Below are 13,761 nucleotides of genomic sequence, written 5' to 3'. Positions count from 1 at the left end.
ATAAGAGCTCTGCAAATATTGTTCGTGCGCGAGCCAGCAGCCGGAATAGCTAGCGAGGGGTCGAGCGCGCGTTACTCCGCGTTACCTTCGCTGTTAGCTGCGCCTTTTCGGCTGCGTTCTGGCCTACCAGTCAAGTGCGCGGGGTCCCGGGGTGGCTGCAAAAGGGGTTGACGAGTCGCTTGAATGGTACGGACGAACCGGTGACAGACCGACAAGTGGCCACACACACTACCGCCTCCGATGAGAAAACATTCAACTTATCTATTTCTGATGATCCTTCGTGGCCCCAGGAAAATATTTCTCTTTGTAGCTCGCGCCAATGTGAGCGTTCGAGTAGCGTGGACCGACCTGATGATTTGGGGAAACTAAGAGACTCGTTGATAAGTTTCGTTAGCCGGTGATAGGATGAAGAATCTACTCGATTCCCCAATTTGATAACGGTAGGTGATGATATTGTCTTATAGGTTTTATTTCTTTAGCGTATCATATCGTTTAGAAGTGTCTGAATGTTCTGATGGATTTTTGGTAACAATATAGAAATTCCATCAAATTAACTGTCTAAAGCAATAGTAGTTTGACGAGAATCAGCAATACTATCTTCTTTGTGGAATCAATATGTTTATATTATTTGTTAAAGAAACATAGGGATTATACGCTTTTAGATATAAACACTGAAATAATGACAGTGTCTTTTTGTCAGTTCTTACATTCTTTAACAGATTCATAAATCAAAATGTTAAATAATTGAAAGATGTTTCGAAGAACCAAACAGATTTACAAGTCTTGACAATTATAAATGCTAAAAATTTCGTTTTTCTAATGTACGCTTGTATGGTATTTCAAGTTGTAGCTTCGTAATATGCCACGAATTCTAACAGAGAGCATCAGAGAACTTAAATTGGTTGCAAGCTCCCTTACATTGAGAAACACGCTTCGGAGGAACTTTAGTAGCTCGTGCGATCAGTTACATGAACGTGTAGCTTGCGAGCAGGGCTTCTGATTACAGGAAAATATTATCGATCAAAATGCGTGTCTTCCTAGCATCAGGACCATCAAGTTGCAGGGTGCATGCGCGCTTAAATACACATGCTTGCCACTACGATCGAACTTGCAACAGTGACCTCGGTGTTTTCACAATAAACACAACCTGTCCACCGACGGTGCGAAGTCGACATAGGGATGAAGATTGGCGAGGGCTACCATACAGTCTATACAGTTTTCGATCCCATCACATAGACTATCCTATATATAAGTTCGATGTTTACGTTCCCTGAAATGCTGTGCACTTTAGTTGCAAAGCGGTGGCTCTCGTTTTTAGGGGTTCAATCACGCTCGTCGTAAATCGTTATCGATTTCCTCGTTCCCGATTTCCTTGGACGTTCGTACTACGTTCCAGCGTTTTATCTCGATCAACTCAGGAGTCGATTTCGATCGAACCGTTCCTCGATATTCGGTGCAACATGTCGCAAATATAAGAAAACAGTATTTTATCGGGCAAACGACGAGGATTAAGATTCAGCATCCATTCTGCTAATATTAGAACTGCAGTAGAAATAGGACTTAGGAATAGGTTTATAAATTTACAACAGTGCACTTTTTCTTGTTTTACTCCAATTTGAACACTATATAGCTTACAACATGTCAATCGCTGCACATATTCACAAAGATCTGTAAATTTGTACAAAAATTTTTCAAATAGTTAGGAATGTTCGTTATCGTTGGGAATATTCTTGCATTTATGTTACTACCATTACACTATTTTCTCACCAAGCTGCTCAAAAATAAATGATGTTCCTAAATTAAAAACTCACAGTTCCTAATATTTTCCTACATGTTGACAAACTCTGTCTAAAAGAACGATCTTTCAGAATAAATTTAAAAGACGATAATTCCTGGTCAATGCAGATAAAGGAGCAATTCTCGAATGTGGGAAGTTTTCCAGTTTGCGGTTAAAGGGACGGGTCGGTAACTAAACGAGACAACTCTATAAACATGAAAGAGATACAGACGCGTTTTGCCGTCGTATTATGAATTTAGCGGCGGCTCTAATGTAGGGATACCTGGCCGAACGTCTCCCTCAAACTCACCTCGAGGGTGCGGTTATCGTATACCCGACGAGATACAACCGTGCAACCTATACAGCCACCTTTGTGGCCGCGTTCACCGTATGCCGGCTGTGTTACTCTGTCTCAGTCTGCTGTATAGGTTCATTCCTCTCCATCCTATGTAGACGAGACAGGGCTATTAGAGGTTTCCGGCTGACTTGGCGCCCCAAGCATCGGGGGCGCCGCAACATCCCTCTAAGCTGTTTAAACTTCGCGACATGCTCCGCACGAGCGGCACTGGCCCCACGCCTTTCGCTCCACCTTCCTCATCTTTCGCCCTGTCTTTGTCTTTACGGCTCGTTAACGACGACCACGTACCCCTCCGTCGACGAAATAATAGTTCACGTGCGATACGAATCGTGTTCCCGCTGGTCCTTCCATTCTTTTTAAACTAGTCCTTCTTGTATCCAGAGAGTATCTTTTAAGTGGCCAGACCTAATGGATTGTTTTTTGTCTAACAGAAATTTTGTCTTTGTCGAATTCTTTGTCGAATTTTTGGATCTTTCAAATAAGAAATTGTAAAAATTGGTTGCGCGACGGAAATCTATGATCTACAATTTGTCACTTGTCGAATCTCTTATTGTATAAATTACTGTAGAAGAAGAAATTTTGTTTTGGAAAATCCAAATTCACAATTCATTCGTAATATTGTACTCTACACAATGATTAGTTCTTCAATATTAAGAAAATTGACGTGAACGTAACGAATGTAAGATGAAAGATCTGTCACCAAAGATGGTTTTCCAGCTTCAGACTGCAAGGGGTGAACCATCTTTAGACAGGGGTGTAAATAGATAGAACCTTAGTGTTCGTTAGACTGCGCGGCGTTATATTTAATGTCACGCCGGTGAGGCGGCATAAGCAACCGATACTGCATTAAACATGCAAATTCGCCAGTATAACGTTCCACGGTTCCAAGGCATCATCCATATAGCGGCGAGTGGCGCATAGTGTTCATAGTGAAGCGGCATGATTAAATTTCCAGGGATATCGACATGCCAGAAGCACGTCAGCCCCTTCCACCTGCCCCGCCATATCTCGCCACTCATCCCTCTGTATCCTCCTTTTTCGCTTCTCCACCTATCCGCGTAACCGGCAGTTCGAACCAACCCCAGCCTCGGGAGTTGAAATTAACTGCACCCAGAATGCCAGCGTTGCATTCACGCATTCATACGTATCTTATCCTTCCCTTGATACAGGTTAACTGCAAATAGAGAATCGAAATCTTTTTTGTATTTTAATCTCTTTGGATATAATAATATATCCCTAGCATAAAGTCTTGAGCAGTAATCTGTATTTAAGTATTTGAGTATTTGAGCAATAAAATGTATTCGCTACAGAAGTAATACTGGTGAAATAAGGTCAAGCGACATTTGTGTCATTTTTAGTTTCTAATTCTAAATAAGAACACAGTTACAGAAGTGTGTCTTACATACTTAAATAATCGTTTTTGTCTACTTTTCTAAAGTAATGCTAAAAAAGAACTCGTTATTAATCTCGTAAAAATTCGCAAAATTACAATAACTGGTTATTTTGTCAATCAAATTTATCAACAAGAATAGTAATCGTCATTTTTACTTTAGAGCTCTAACTGCTAGGACACCTTAAGTACTTTAAAATATTTTAAAGGACTTGCTCACTGTAATAAAGCGAGAAATACATTTACTATTCGTAATACACCTCAGAATTTTTATCTCGCAATATATTACCTAATGAAAACCTATTTGAATTATCCATATATATATAATATTGTTCATTCGAAACATTTTTTTTCTTCACTTTTTTCAACAGTGTCATGTCTATTTATTTTATGCATTGTAAATGACTCAATTTCTTGGAACAATTCAAGCTTACACGTAATTCGCCTACAGTCGATAAGGGATTTGTTATTAGCGGTTTCCCTGACAGAGCAATCTCAATAGGCGGATAAGAGGAAATCGTCTGAGTCACAATTGTCAATTAAGGTGCGCGCACACGGAAAGCGGGCCGGCGAAGGGCCTTCGCGCGCAGATCGGATTTGTCACGATTCCTAATGTTGATCGACGCTGTAATAATTTAATAGCCATACATCCTCCGTGATCGTCCGGGAGAGAGGATTATTACGGCGGATCCCTGCGGTATACTGAAAGCACAAGGAGCTAACAGACTTAGCTCGGATATCGTGTTTCTTCCTTGCTTCGCTTCGAACCCGGCTTTCTCCCTTCTTGAATTATCGCGATCAAGTACTGGCAATCAGAAACGCATCTGCATTATAACGTGTGCAAGATAATGGACCATTATTACACGTACACTATTCAAATTAATTTTACTCGCGTCTCCCTTTTATGTCAGTCGAAAGATTAATACGAAGTTACAGCTTCTAGTTATCAAATTAGAACGATTCAAAAATTATTTTAGTAGAATTGATATACATGTATTCTTCGCTCTCTCCCTCTCTCTCTCTCTCTCTCTCTCTAAATAGCAGAGATTGTTAATTGATAAGATGTTATATACAAGGTGTACCCAAAATCGTGGTACAACTGATCGATCGATGATTCTACATGCAAAAATAAATCGAGAATTATAAATTTATATTTATATGCATAGCTGATGATTTTAGTAAACTTTACATATTACCAATGCAAGTTGGGTAAATTGTTTAGATATGAAAATATTAAAATATCTTTTAATGAAAGAAATTCTCCATTTTTATGAGACTTATTACGGTGTTATAGCTAAAAAAGTGAAATTTTTCCACATCCTCATTCGATGTCCAAGAGCTATCGAATTATTTGATCTTTGAATTCTTCTCCCAAAGGTGATTACAATATTTCTTAATTATTTCCAATAGCTCGTTAATCAACATCTTTCATTGGAAATATCGATGCACCAGAAACATTTTATCCATCCATCTTCGAGAATTAAAACGCTTTCGATGTCGTTGAAGTAACGATATTTTTCATTCCCAGAAACCGGGCCGGCCGACGATTTTTTCGTGTTTACCATGCATTTCGTCGTCAAGCCGGAATATCAGTACCGTGCAAAACATTTCCAGCTGCAGCCTGACCGCTGCAAATTCCCAGGGCTGTGCTCTTGTCATTGGTGGCCCTGCATCCACTCACCAACGCGACCACCCTGTATACGTATCAGCAAGTGAAAACGATGTAGCATGGACGGTTACGTGGCGGCATGTAAAACGCAAACACACATATACTCTTGTACTCGTTGATGTAGTTGCGTCGACAACGCGTTCGTATCGTGTTGGCGTTTTAGCTGGTCACTTCATCTGGTCTGCCATAGAGTACTCATGTACGCGTGAAATAGTAAATACAACCGAGTTGTTGCATCCGACTGACCCATGGGACTGCTATCACTCGTTGACTAAACGCTACTGGATGGATGAAGCTATAGAATCGTTCAAGAATAAGAACTTTTATAGATATTGAGGGTGGTTTTCTTAGTTAGTTGATGGAAATGAAAGTTTATAGTTAGTGATTTTATGATTTGGGGTAATAAATGGGGTGCGTATGGATTTATGATGAATTTTTAATATAATCTTCGTGTATTTATTATTTGCTACAAGGTGATAATGAATAAATATTTTGGTTTCGATTATAATGTATGGGATTATCAGTTCATATCTTCCAATAATTAATCTCGCTGCGCCCTCGAATCATTTTCTACCTAATGAAGTTTTCCTGTCGTTAGAAGAATTGTTTCTGTTTCATATAAATATGAACAAATGATCGTGATATAATTGCTCGATTTAATTTTCTGTGGCGGATCGGTACTCTTTTCCTCCGTCACATTTCTATTAAAATTTTACTTCAAACAATAAAATTTTTGTATTTGTTGGAATGAGAAAAATTCAAACATTGTAGCAGGATTAATATTAATGTTACGAGTCAATATCCTTAGAATCTGTTTTTGTTATACAAGATTTGGAATCTTCGAGCACTCGAGAGAAACCCTTCAAGTAGTCGTTTAGTTATTCAGATATTTTGATAGTTTCTAGATAGTTCTAGGAATAATTGAAGATCAGCCAGACCCAATTAGCTTCAGTCAGTCAGTGATCAACTAAGATCAGCTATATCAAGATACAAGTAAATTCCAGAAAAGTTTAATGATTCATTATATAATATCGTTTTCTATTTCTGGCATAAACTTTTCTCAAATCCGACCTTGATAATTGACATTCTATATCATCACAGTTTCTTCAATAATTCGATAAAATATCAAGATTTATCACAATAATTTTCCACGATGAATCCTTTGGGGATCTCGAAGATTCTCGCGAGAAATCCCATTATTCGATCGAAATAAAACATGGACGGGGATTCCGATTGAAAGCACCTGGATTCTTTTCCCTTGTTCCTTGTGACAGAAACAGAGCTCTAGCTGGGAAAAGATTCGCTTGACATCGCTGGGTAACGCTTACGCGAAGCTTTGCAGACGCGCAAGAAAATCCATGCTGCCCCCCGATATGAAATATGAGATATGGTACTTTCCTTCGATTTTCTTTCTCTCGTCTCTCGCGAGGATTTCAGTTAGAGGGTAGGGACGCCCCCAGAGGGTCGGAACGTGGTCGATGAAGACGAGAGGAAATCAATGCCTCAGCCAGAGTCCGGTTCACCTTCGTCTCTCTTTTCTGGCCACTCCTCCGCGCCACTCGCCTCGTTTCTTCTCTTCAAATTTAAGCAGAATCATGAAAATAATTCTGCCGTGAGAAATAATTTCTCTCAAATATTTAAAATATTTTATGAACATGACAAATTTGTCAAAACATGTGACGTAAAGACTAGTATTGTATTTTCCCTCCTGTAATTTAAAGATCATCTTAAAATAATTCTTCAGTATAATTTAAACGTAGACTAAAATTTGAATATTTTTCTAACATAACAAAGGTTTTAAATTCTTTTATCGTTCACTATAATAGTCTTGTATTATTAGTATATTGTTGCGAAAAAGGAATAGATTTCTTGCGTGAAGTATTGATCGACGTTACTGGAAGAATATATTCTGTAGTTTCTGAAATGATGTATTATACATAATCGTTTATTTTATATCTTATTTTATTAACTCATTAGATATTTAAATGTAAATTGTGCAGGATGTGCATAATATGTAAAATTATACAAAATATCCTAAACGAAGTACTCCTTACGATATTTAAAGAATGAAACAAGTCTCGATCTAGCTTCCAATTCTTTACTCGGATTTTATAAAAATTTGCACTCCTTTAGTAACAATCAAACTAATTTGCTATCTGAAAATAGCAAGAAACAAAATCTCTATTACACCATTATGCACTTTAATATCCTTTGTATCTCCTATTATATTTGGTCACAAAAAACAAAATCTCCAAAATGTGTTAGTCGAATCTCCCAAAACTTCCCTCCTTCACATTTATCCTATCGACGAGTACCTCGAGAAAGAAGAAGAAATATCCCCGTTTCATGGACGCGTCGTCAAAACAAGTCCATTCAACAACGAGACGATCGAAAAGTTGGTCGTCCCGATGGCGGAAGCGATCAAACTACCGTCTTGGTTTTCCGCTCTCGAGAGTTCCTCCGGGCGAAACAGAGGGTTGAAAGATCACGAGGGATGATGTTTCTAGTGGGCACTGCTGTAGGGGCAGGCAGAAGGAACGCAGAAGTAGGGAGGGAATTAGCGAAGGAGAGAGGACCCTCGCAAGATTTCCGGGAGTTTAATATAGTTTTAGGGGCGTCGGCCGACAGCCCAGGGGTGTAATGGCGTCTTAAACCTCAGGGGCTCTCAGTTTCAACTTTCTTCCATACCCTTCTCCTCTTTTCTCGTTTCGAGACGTGTCTTTTAAAAAATCTAGAGCACGGAATCTCTACTGCTGTCTCTCTCTCTCTCTCTCTCTCTGTAACCACGTAGTTGCATGAAGAAATGTTTGCATGTTGTATTGTTTAGCGGTAACATGGTTTCCTATCGGTGTATTCAACACTCGTGAGCTAGATGTTACGACAAACCACATACGGATTCGTAGTCGTTGGTGTGCTCCAAAGGCAATGGCCAGGGGAAACATAGAATGCATTGGTGTGCATTCACGTCGTAGACGAAGCTTCGGAGCCATGGTGGTGGGTGGGTTTCTCCGGGAGATGAAGACGAAAAGGGCAACCTCGGTGCAAAAGCTCCGACGGTTCTTGATTTTTACGAGCACGTAAATTCCCGGAGACGTCCCTGCTTCCAGGTTTTCGTTTTCTTTCTCTTTTGACCCGTTCCTCTTTCTCTTTCGTACTACCGGGAATTCTTCCATTCGATGCTTTCCGTGGAGAACTAAATTCGCTTGAACGAATATTTGGAAGATTGAATTTTCGTGAGAATTTCTTAAAGAGTAGAATTTTTGTAGTTTAAATTATTTTGTAGTTTTTTGTATGTTGTATATTTATCTATGTATTTAGCCGGCAACGAAGTTAGGTTTGATTTTTCTCCTGTTATATTTCAAGTATAAATATAAATGATTGGTGAGATTCTTTGAGAGGAATCGATTTATATCAAGTAGGCAACCTCGGTACGAAAAGTTTTTGATTTTACAGCCGCGTAAATTCCAAACGGTACTTTCAGACTTCGTTCTCCACTTTCATTTCTCTCCGGTTTTCCAGCTTCTCACTTAACGCCGTGAAAATTCTATTCATTCTGCCGTTTCATCCGGGCACGAAGAACTTCGTGGAATTTCATCGAGCGCCGGCTCCGGTGAATTCCACCAAAACGCCCTTGACGACTCACCCTTAACCCTGAACCTTCCCTTGAATCTCGATTTTAAGTGTATCCGAATCATTGCGGTTCTTCTCCATTTCAAAGTCCCATTATTTGATGACGTTTTCTCTCGTTAGGCAAATTCTCTAGCTTTGACTATTTTTCTTTTTCAAATTTATATGTAATTATGGTTGCGTGTAATTTTTATTCCTAATTTTATAATGTTATCTTATTTTATTGGAACAGACCTTAGAGAGTCATGACCTATTTCTCCATCTTGTAGATTTAGTTATTAATTAATTATTTCATCAAATCTCTACCGCCCTGTCTATTTTTACCCCTTTTCTTCAATCTTCCCTTATTTTGCAAAATTACGTGTCTAAAAGAATTCTGAAGAATTTGTTCTTCTTATAGATTTGAACGTTAATCGTTTAACGAATCCCCATCGTCCCGAATGTTTAATTTTCGTCATATCCTTCAATCTTAATCTCCCGCTTCAATGTAAAACATCTAGATAAATCCTAAAGAATTCCTAGCTGTTTCTCCATCTTGTGAGTTTCCCACCCGAAACATATCGTATCGTGAGAATGCAGGCAAAAATCAAAACGCCTCGCAGTTTATCCGAAAAGAAATCAAGATAACGATCAGGTATAATCGCAAAGGTGATCGACGGGCCGGTCGTATCGGCGGGGCGAGATTGAAGGCTCGGCTAACGAGTTGTTTATGGATCCACCCACCGCCTCACAGTGATCTCTCCAGGCTGTGTGCGCACGTTTGCGTGTGTGCATCCTGTATCTGTCGGACAAACTCGGAGGAGTGGACGTAGCAACCGGAATAGGGGAGTCCATTAACGAGCCTGTGCTGCCCTCCGTCAGAATAGTTCGCATTGCTCGGATCCTGCACCCTTACCTTCCCCTCCAATTGTATTATCCTCTGTCTCCGTTCATGAAATTCTTCCTCCGACAGACCTTCCCTCCTTTCTTCTACCTTGCCTTTTTTTTCAACCATCCGATTGAATGTCTCGTTCCTTCCACGAAATCATTCCTCTTTCTCTTTCTGTCATTCTTTGCCAGCCTTTTTCCATTGGACGAGCTCTTTCTCGGTTCTCAACCCCCGCCGTTTGATCTCTCTTTCTCGTTCTTTCGCGATCCACCGCCGGGGTTATCCCCGGTAGTCATGGTAACACGGGGGTTGGAGCCGCCCCCGGCCGCCAATCAGATCTCGCGGCTACCACGAGAGAAACGAACGACTACCCTACCCCGTTTCATCCACCGACTGTGCACGTTCTCCCACCACCATAACTTCAGACCCGGTTGCACCCCTATACGTTCCCCCTCCCACCATGTCTACTGCGATCTCTTCCCTTTGCCTCGCCGCCGGGGAGGCTGAGATTCTCGCTTGGGAGAAAATCTTGACCGGGCGTGCCCTGCATCCCTGATACCACCCCCCTCACCCAGTGGAACACCTCCACAATTTCTCCAAGAGTATTTCCCGACCTTCCGTTCCCTCGCTAGTACTACTTGTAGGCGATGGTACGCGCGCTATCGCCAAGGTGCTCTCGACTAAAGGGTCAGCCTCTGCTTTCCGAATTAACGCTCTTGACCGCCAGAATGCCCAGGCAAACGTGAATAGCGTAGCCTGTCGTTGGAGAGATTTCGATCGACTTGCACTACTTGTATAAAGTTTTGGTGGGGTTAGGTTTATCTAGAGATTCAGGGGTTTTACAGTGGCTTGTTTATGACTATAGTGGAGTACTTTTCTGGTTGTTCGGACTGCAGAAATAAGATATAGGGTGAAAGATGTCTTCTTTCGGCGGTTTTATTGGAACATTATTAGGTTTAAAGAAGGCGTCGAAAGAAAAACGAAGAAATTATAACAGAATAGAGAAAAATTGTAGTTGATAATCATAACATACATACACACAAAAGCTTTTATGGTAAATATTTCAATACTTTCATGAATCGCGTCAAAGGTTCACTCCATGAAATTATTTCCAGAAATTGGATTTTCTGGTAGATAATTAGAATATTAGAAATTATCAAGATTAATAAATTTGCGAGGTAACAAATTTAATAGTAAAAGAGGTAAAGTTCTATAAAAAAATTATGTAAGTTACGCGTAAAGTGATTATTCCATACGATATAAAACTAGAAATTCAAATTTTAAAATCAAAATTGCGTGACAGAAGTATATAACTTACAACTTGTCACTTATCAATTTACTCTAATTATAAATTAGTAAGTTATCAGTGAAACTACCGACGGTTGGCTAACAAAGAAAACTCTCTGCTAATTAACGTGGAAATATACTAATTTACCATTTATGTAAACTATTTTTCATTAACATTTTCATATTTCTGTCACAGGCGAGAAACCGCACAAGTGCCAGGTATGCGGCAAGGCGTTTTCCCAAAGCAGTAACCTGATTACGCATTCGAGGAAGCACACGGGCTTCAAACCGTTCGCCTGCGAGCTCTGTGGCCGAGCTTTCCAACGAAAAGTCGATCTGAGAAGGCATCGAGAGACCCAGCACGCCGATTTGAACACGTCTCAACGACCGTCGATCGCATCGATCCCTGGTCAAAACTCTTTACCAAACGGCAATCCACCAATGATGCAGTGAATAATTCTCTAACGATAATCAAAAGAAAGAAACTATAAACCTTTTATCCTCTGAGAGGAAGCTGGTTGAAGAATGTTAATCGAATTCTTTCCAAATGGTGCAATCGACGAAACGTCTTCGACGCGACGGATCTCATTTTTCTTCGTCGTCGAAGTTACAAGAGAACTTTATACACTAGAAGAGTGTGCATTAACTGTACATTTAACGAACTCGTGTATTTATTACTTAATAATTCGATGAACGACACGTTCGTTTTATTTTCTTTTTTTTTTCTTTTTTTTTTGAGTGCAATTGAGTGTGAGGCTTCAACGAGAGCTGCGTTAGGACTCGCCGACTGGAATGCAACCGTACATTCCGATACGTTATTCCAGGTTGGGAACGAAGTGTGCAAAGTGATATACGCGCATAATTGTTACCAAAGCTGTACATTCCACATTACTCGCGGCTCGAGCAAGAAAGTACTATTATAGGAAGGGATTAGATCCTCGACGATTCTTTTTCTTAAGTGAAACACACACCTTACTCGATTCGTCTACGTTGTTTTGTGAAATCGTTTCCGCTGTTTCCACATAGAATCGTTAGGTATTTTTAGTGGATTCTATTTAAGACGAAAGGTGAAATTTATCGAGAAATTTTTTTGTTTTCAGCGTTGCTACACTCCGTGTTAAATCGTTCGTTAAGTATCGATAATCGTTCTCTCTACTTCTCTTATTACGTAGACATTTACGCAACCTTTATTCCGACGATTAAACGAGTTTGTTTCCAATAATACAATTTATCGAATTCTACGATACTTGCAAACATTTTTAAATGTAGCGTATAAGAATGATAGTACTGTATTGTAAAGAGTGTAACGAGAAATTTATTTTATTCGACTGTGTAAATTTATTAAAACTCGTTTGATCGTCGACAGTGAACAACGTGTAAGAAAGTACGGGCTGCGTACTGTATTTTGCATATCTTCAGCACCTATCGTTCGAGAAAGGGCATCACCCACTCCAAAGTTGCAACAGTGACCAAAAAAAGAACTTGTAAATAGCACATAGATTGTATCTCGCCTAGCCTAAGCGTATAAATATATACATATATAAATACGAGTATAAATAAACGAAAAAAGCACAAAACGAATCGAGGCTATAAATATTATAAATAGAAACGAGATTTAAGAAAGAAGCGTCGTTTGAAAACGATTTATCGTAATCGAAAGGAAAAGAAGGGGTATGAATCATCCCTCTTTCAGTCTCGCCAAGAAGAATAATTGTATTCTTTCTCTCTTCACGCTATTGAAGTTTTTATTGTTGTACCATTCCTATCATTATGTAATTATTGTAATTAGAGAATTCGCTATTAATATTATTGCCATTATTATTATTAATATTATTATTATTAACAATAAATGCTGTTACCATTTGTAATTCTTTCTCAGTAATACGTATCAATCCCTTTCTTTCTTTGCTGACTCTATTTCCCGTAGTCAATTCGTTGAATCAACTCTGACGCAAAATTTATATCACCGTTATTCGAATAAAAAGAAGATTTATTTCAAATTGATCGAGCTTTTTTTTATTTTGTATTCACTATCCCTAGTATTCTGAATTTAGATTACAAAAGGATCTTTTGTATCTATAATAATTTTCCAAAGTATATTCCTCTCGATTATTATACGTGGTAAATCGGCACGTGATAGATATCTTAATTTCATTTTCTATTCTCTATCATTTTTGTTTTATCGACGATCGACTTCCAATTCTTCCAAAAGTCAACTTTTTAAAGTAATTCGTGACAATTTATTATTTCCAATCATCACGCGCGATAAATTGTCAGCGTTAAACAGTTCAGTACACTCGCCGTTATCGGCGCATATGTTGCGCCATTTCAATTACTTAAAAAGTACTACTGACACAGTTGTTGCATTTTAATTCTTGTACGTTTCGATAAAAGCTCGTAGATAAAGAAAGCAGTGGACAGCACATTATTAGTCAAAATAAATTCATCTCTTCTAACAAAAACAATACAAATTTATGGGTGGTTAGTGAATGCATTAACCTGTAACGAAGTAACGAGGGAGAACGATCAAACGTCGAATTAATCATTGACCAAGAGAATCTGGCTGCTTCGGATCAGACTCGTTTCAGGCCGCGCGATTCGCCGGGTGTAATTCAGGGTTAAACGGCCGTGCCAATTAAGCAGACTACCCTTAACGGCGAACCCCTTAACGGCCCAATATGTTTTCCGTCGAGTTTCGTTCGTCGAGTTTCCTCGACCCTACCTTTTTCTCTTCCCTTCTATTCTTCCAACAAACCTATCTCTCTTTCTCTGTCTCCGTACACCT

The 13,761-nt window shown here is 39.3% G+C and overlaps 1 protein-coding gene across 2 annotated transcripts in view; it reads left to right on the top strand.

Moving 5' to 3' along the window:
- Positions 1 to 12,856, top strand: part of LOC117231657 (fez family zinc finger protein 2-like) — a 28,075-nt gene extending 15,219 nt beyond the window's left edge. For both annotated transcript variants that reach the window (XM_033490301.1, XM_033490302.1), the window contains exon 5: positions 11,173 to 12,856. In XM_033490301.1, the coding sequence (XP_033346192.1) occupies positions 11,173 to 11,429 (257 nt within the window). In that variant the 3' untranslated portion in view covers positions 11,430 to 12,856. The remainder of the gene's footprint in view (positions 1 to 11,172) is intronic.
- Positions 12,857 to 13,761: the final 905 nt, after the last annotated feature.

This window comes from Bombus vosnesenskii, unplaced genomic scaffold, assembly GCF_011952255.1.
Source record: "Bombus vosnesenskii isolate JDL3184/JDL3185 unplaced genomic scaffold, Bvos_JDL3184-5_v1.1 scf7180000013273, whole genome shotgun sequence".
Lineage (NCBI taxonomy): Eukaryota > Metazoa > Arthropoda > Insecta > Hymenoptera > Apidae > Bombus > Bombus vosnesenskii.
Note: the sequence above shows the minus strand (reverse complement) of the source record. Positions and strands in the feature narration are given on the sequence as shown.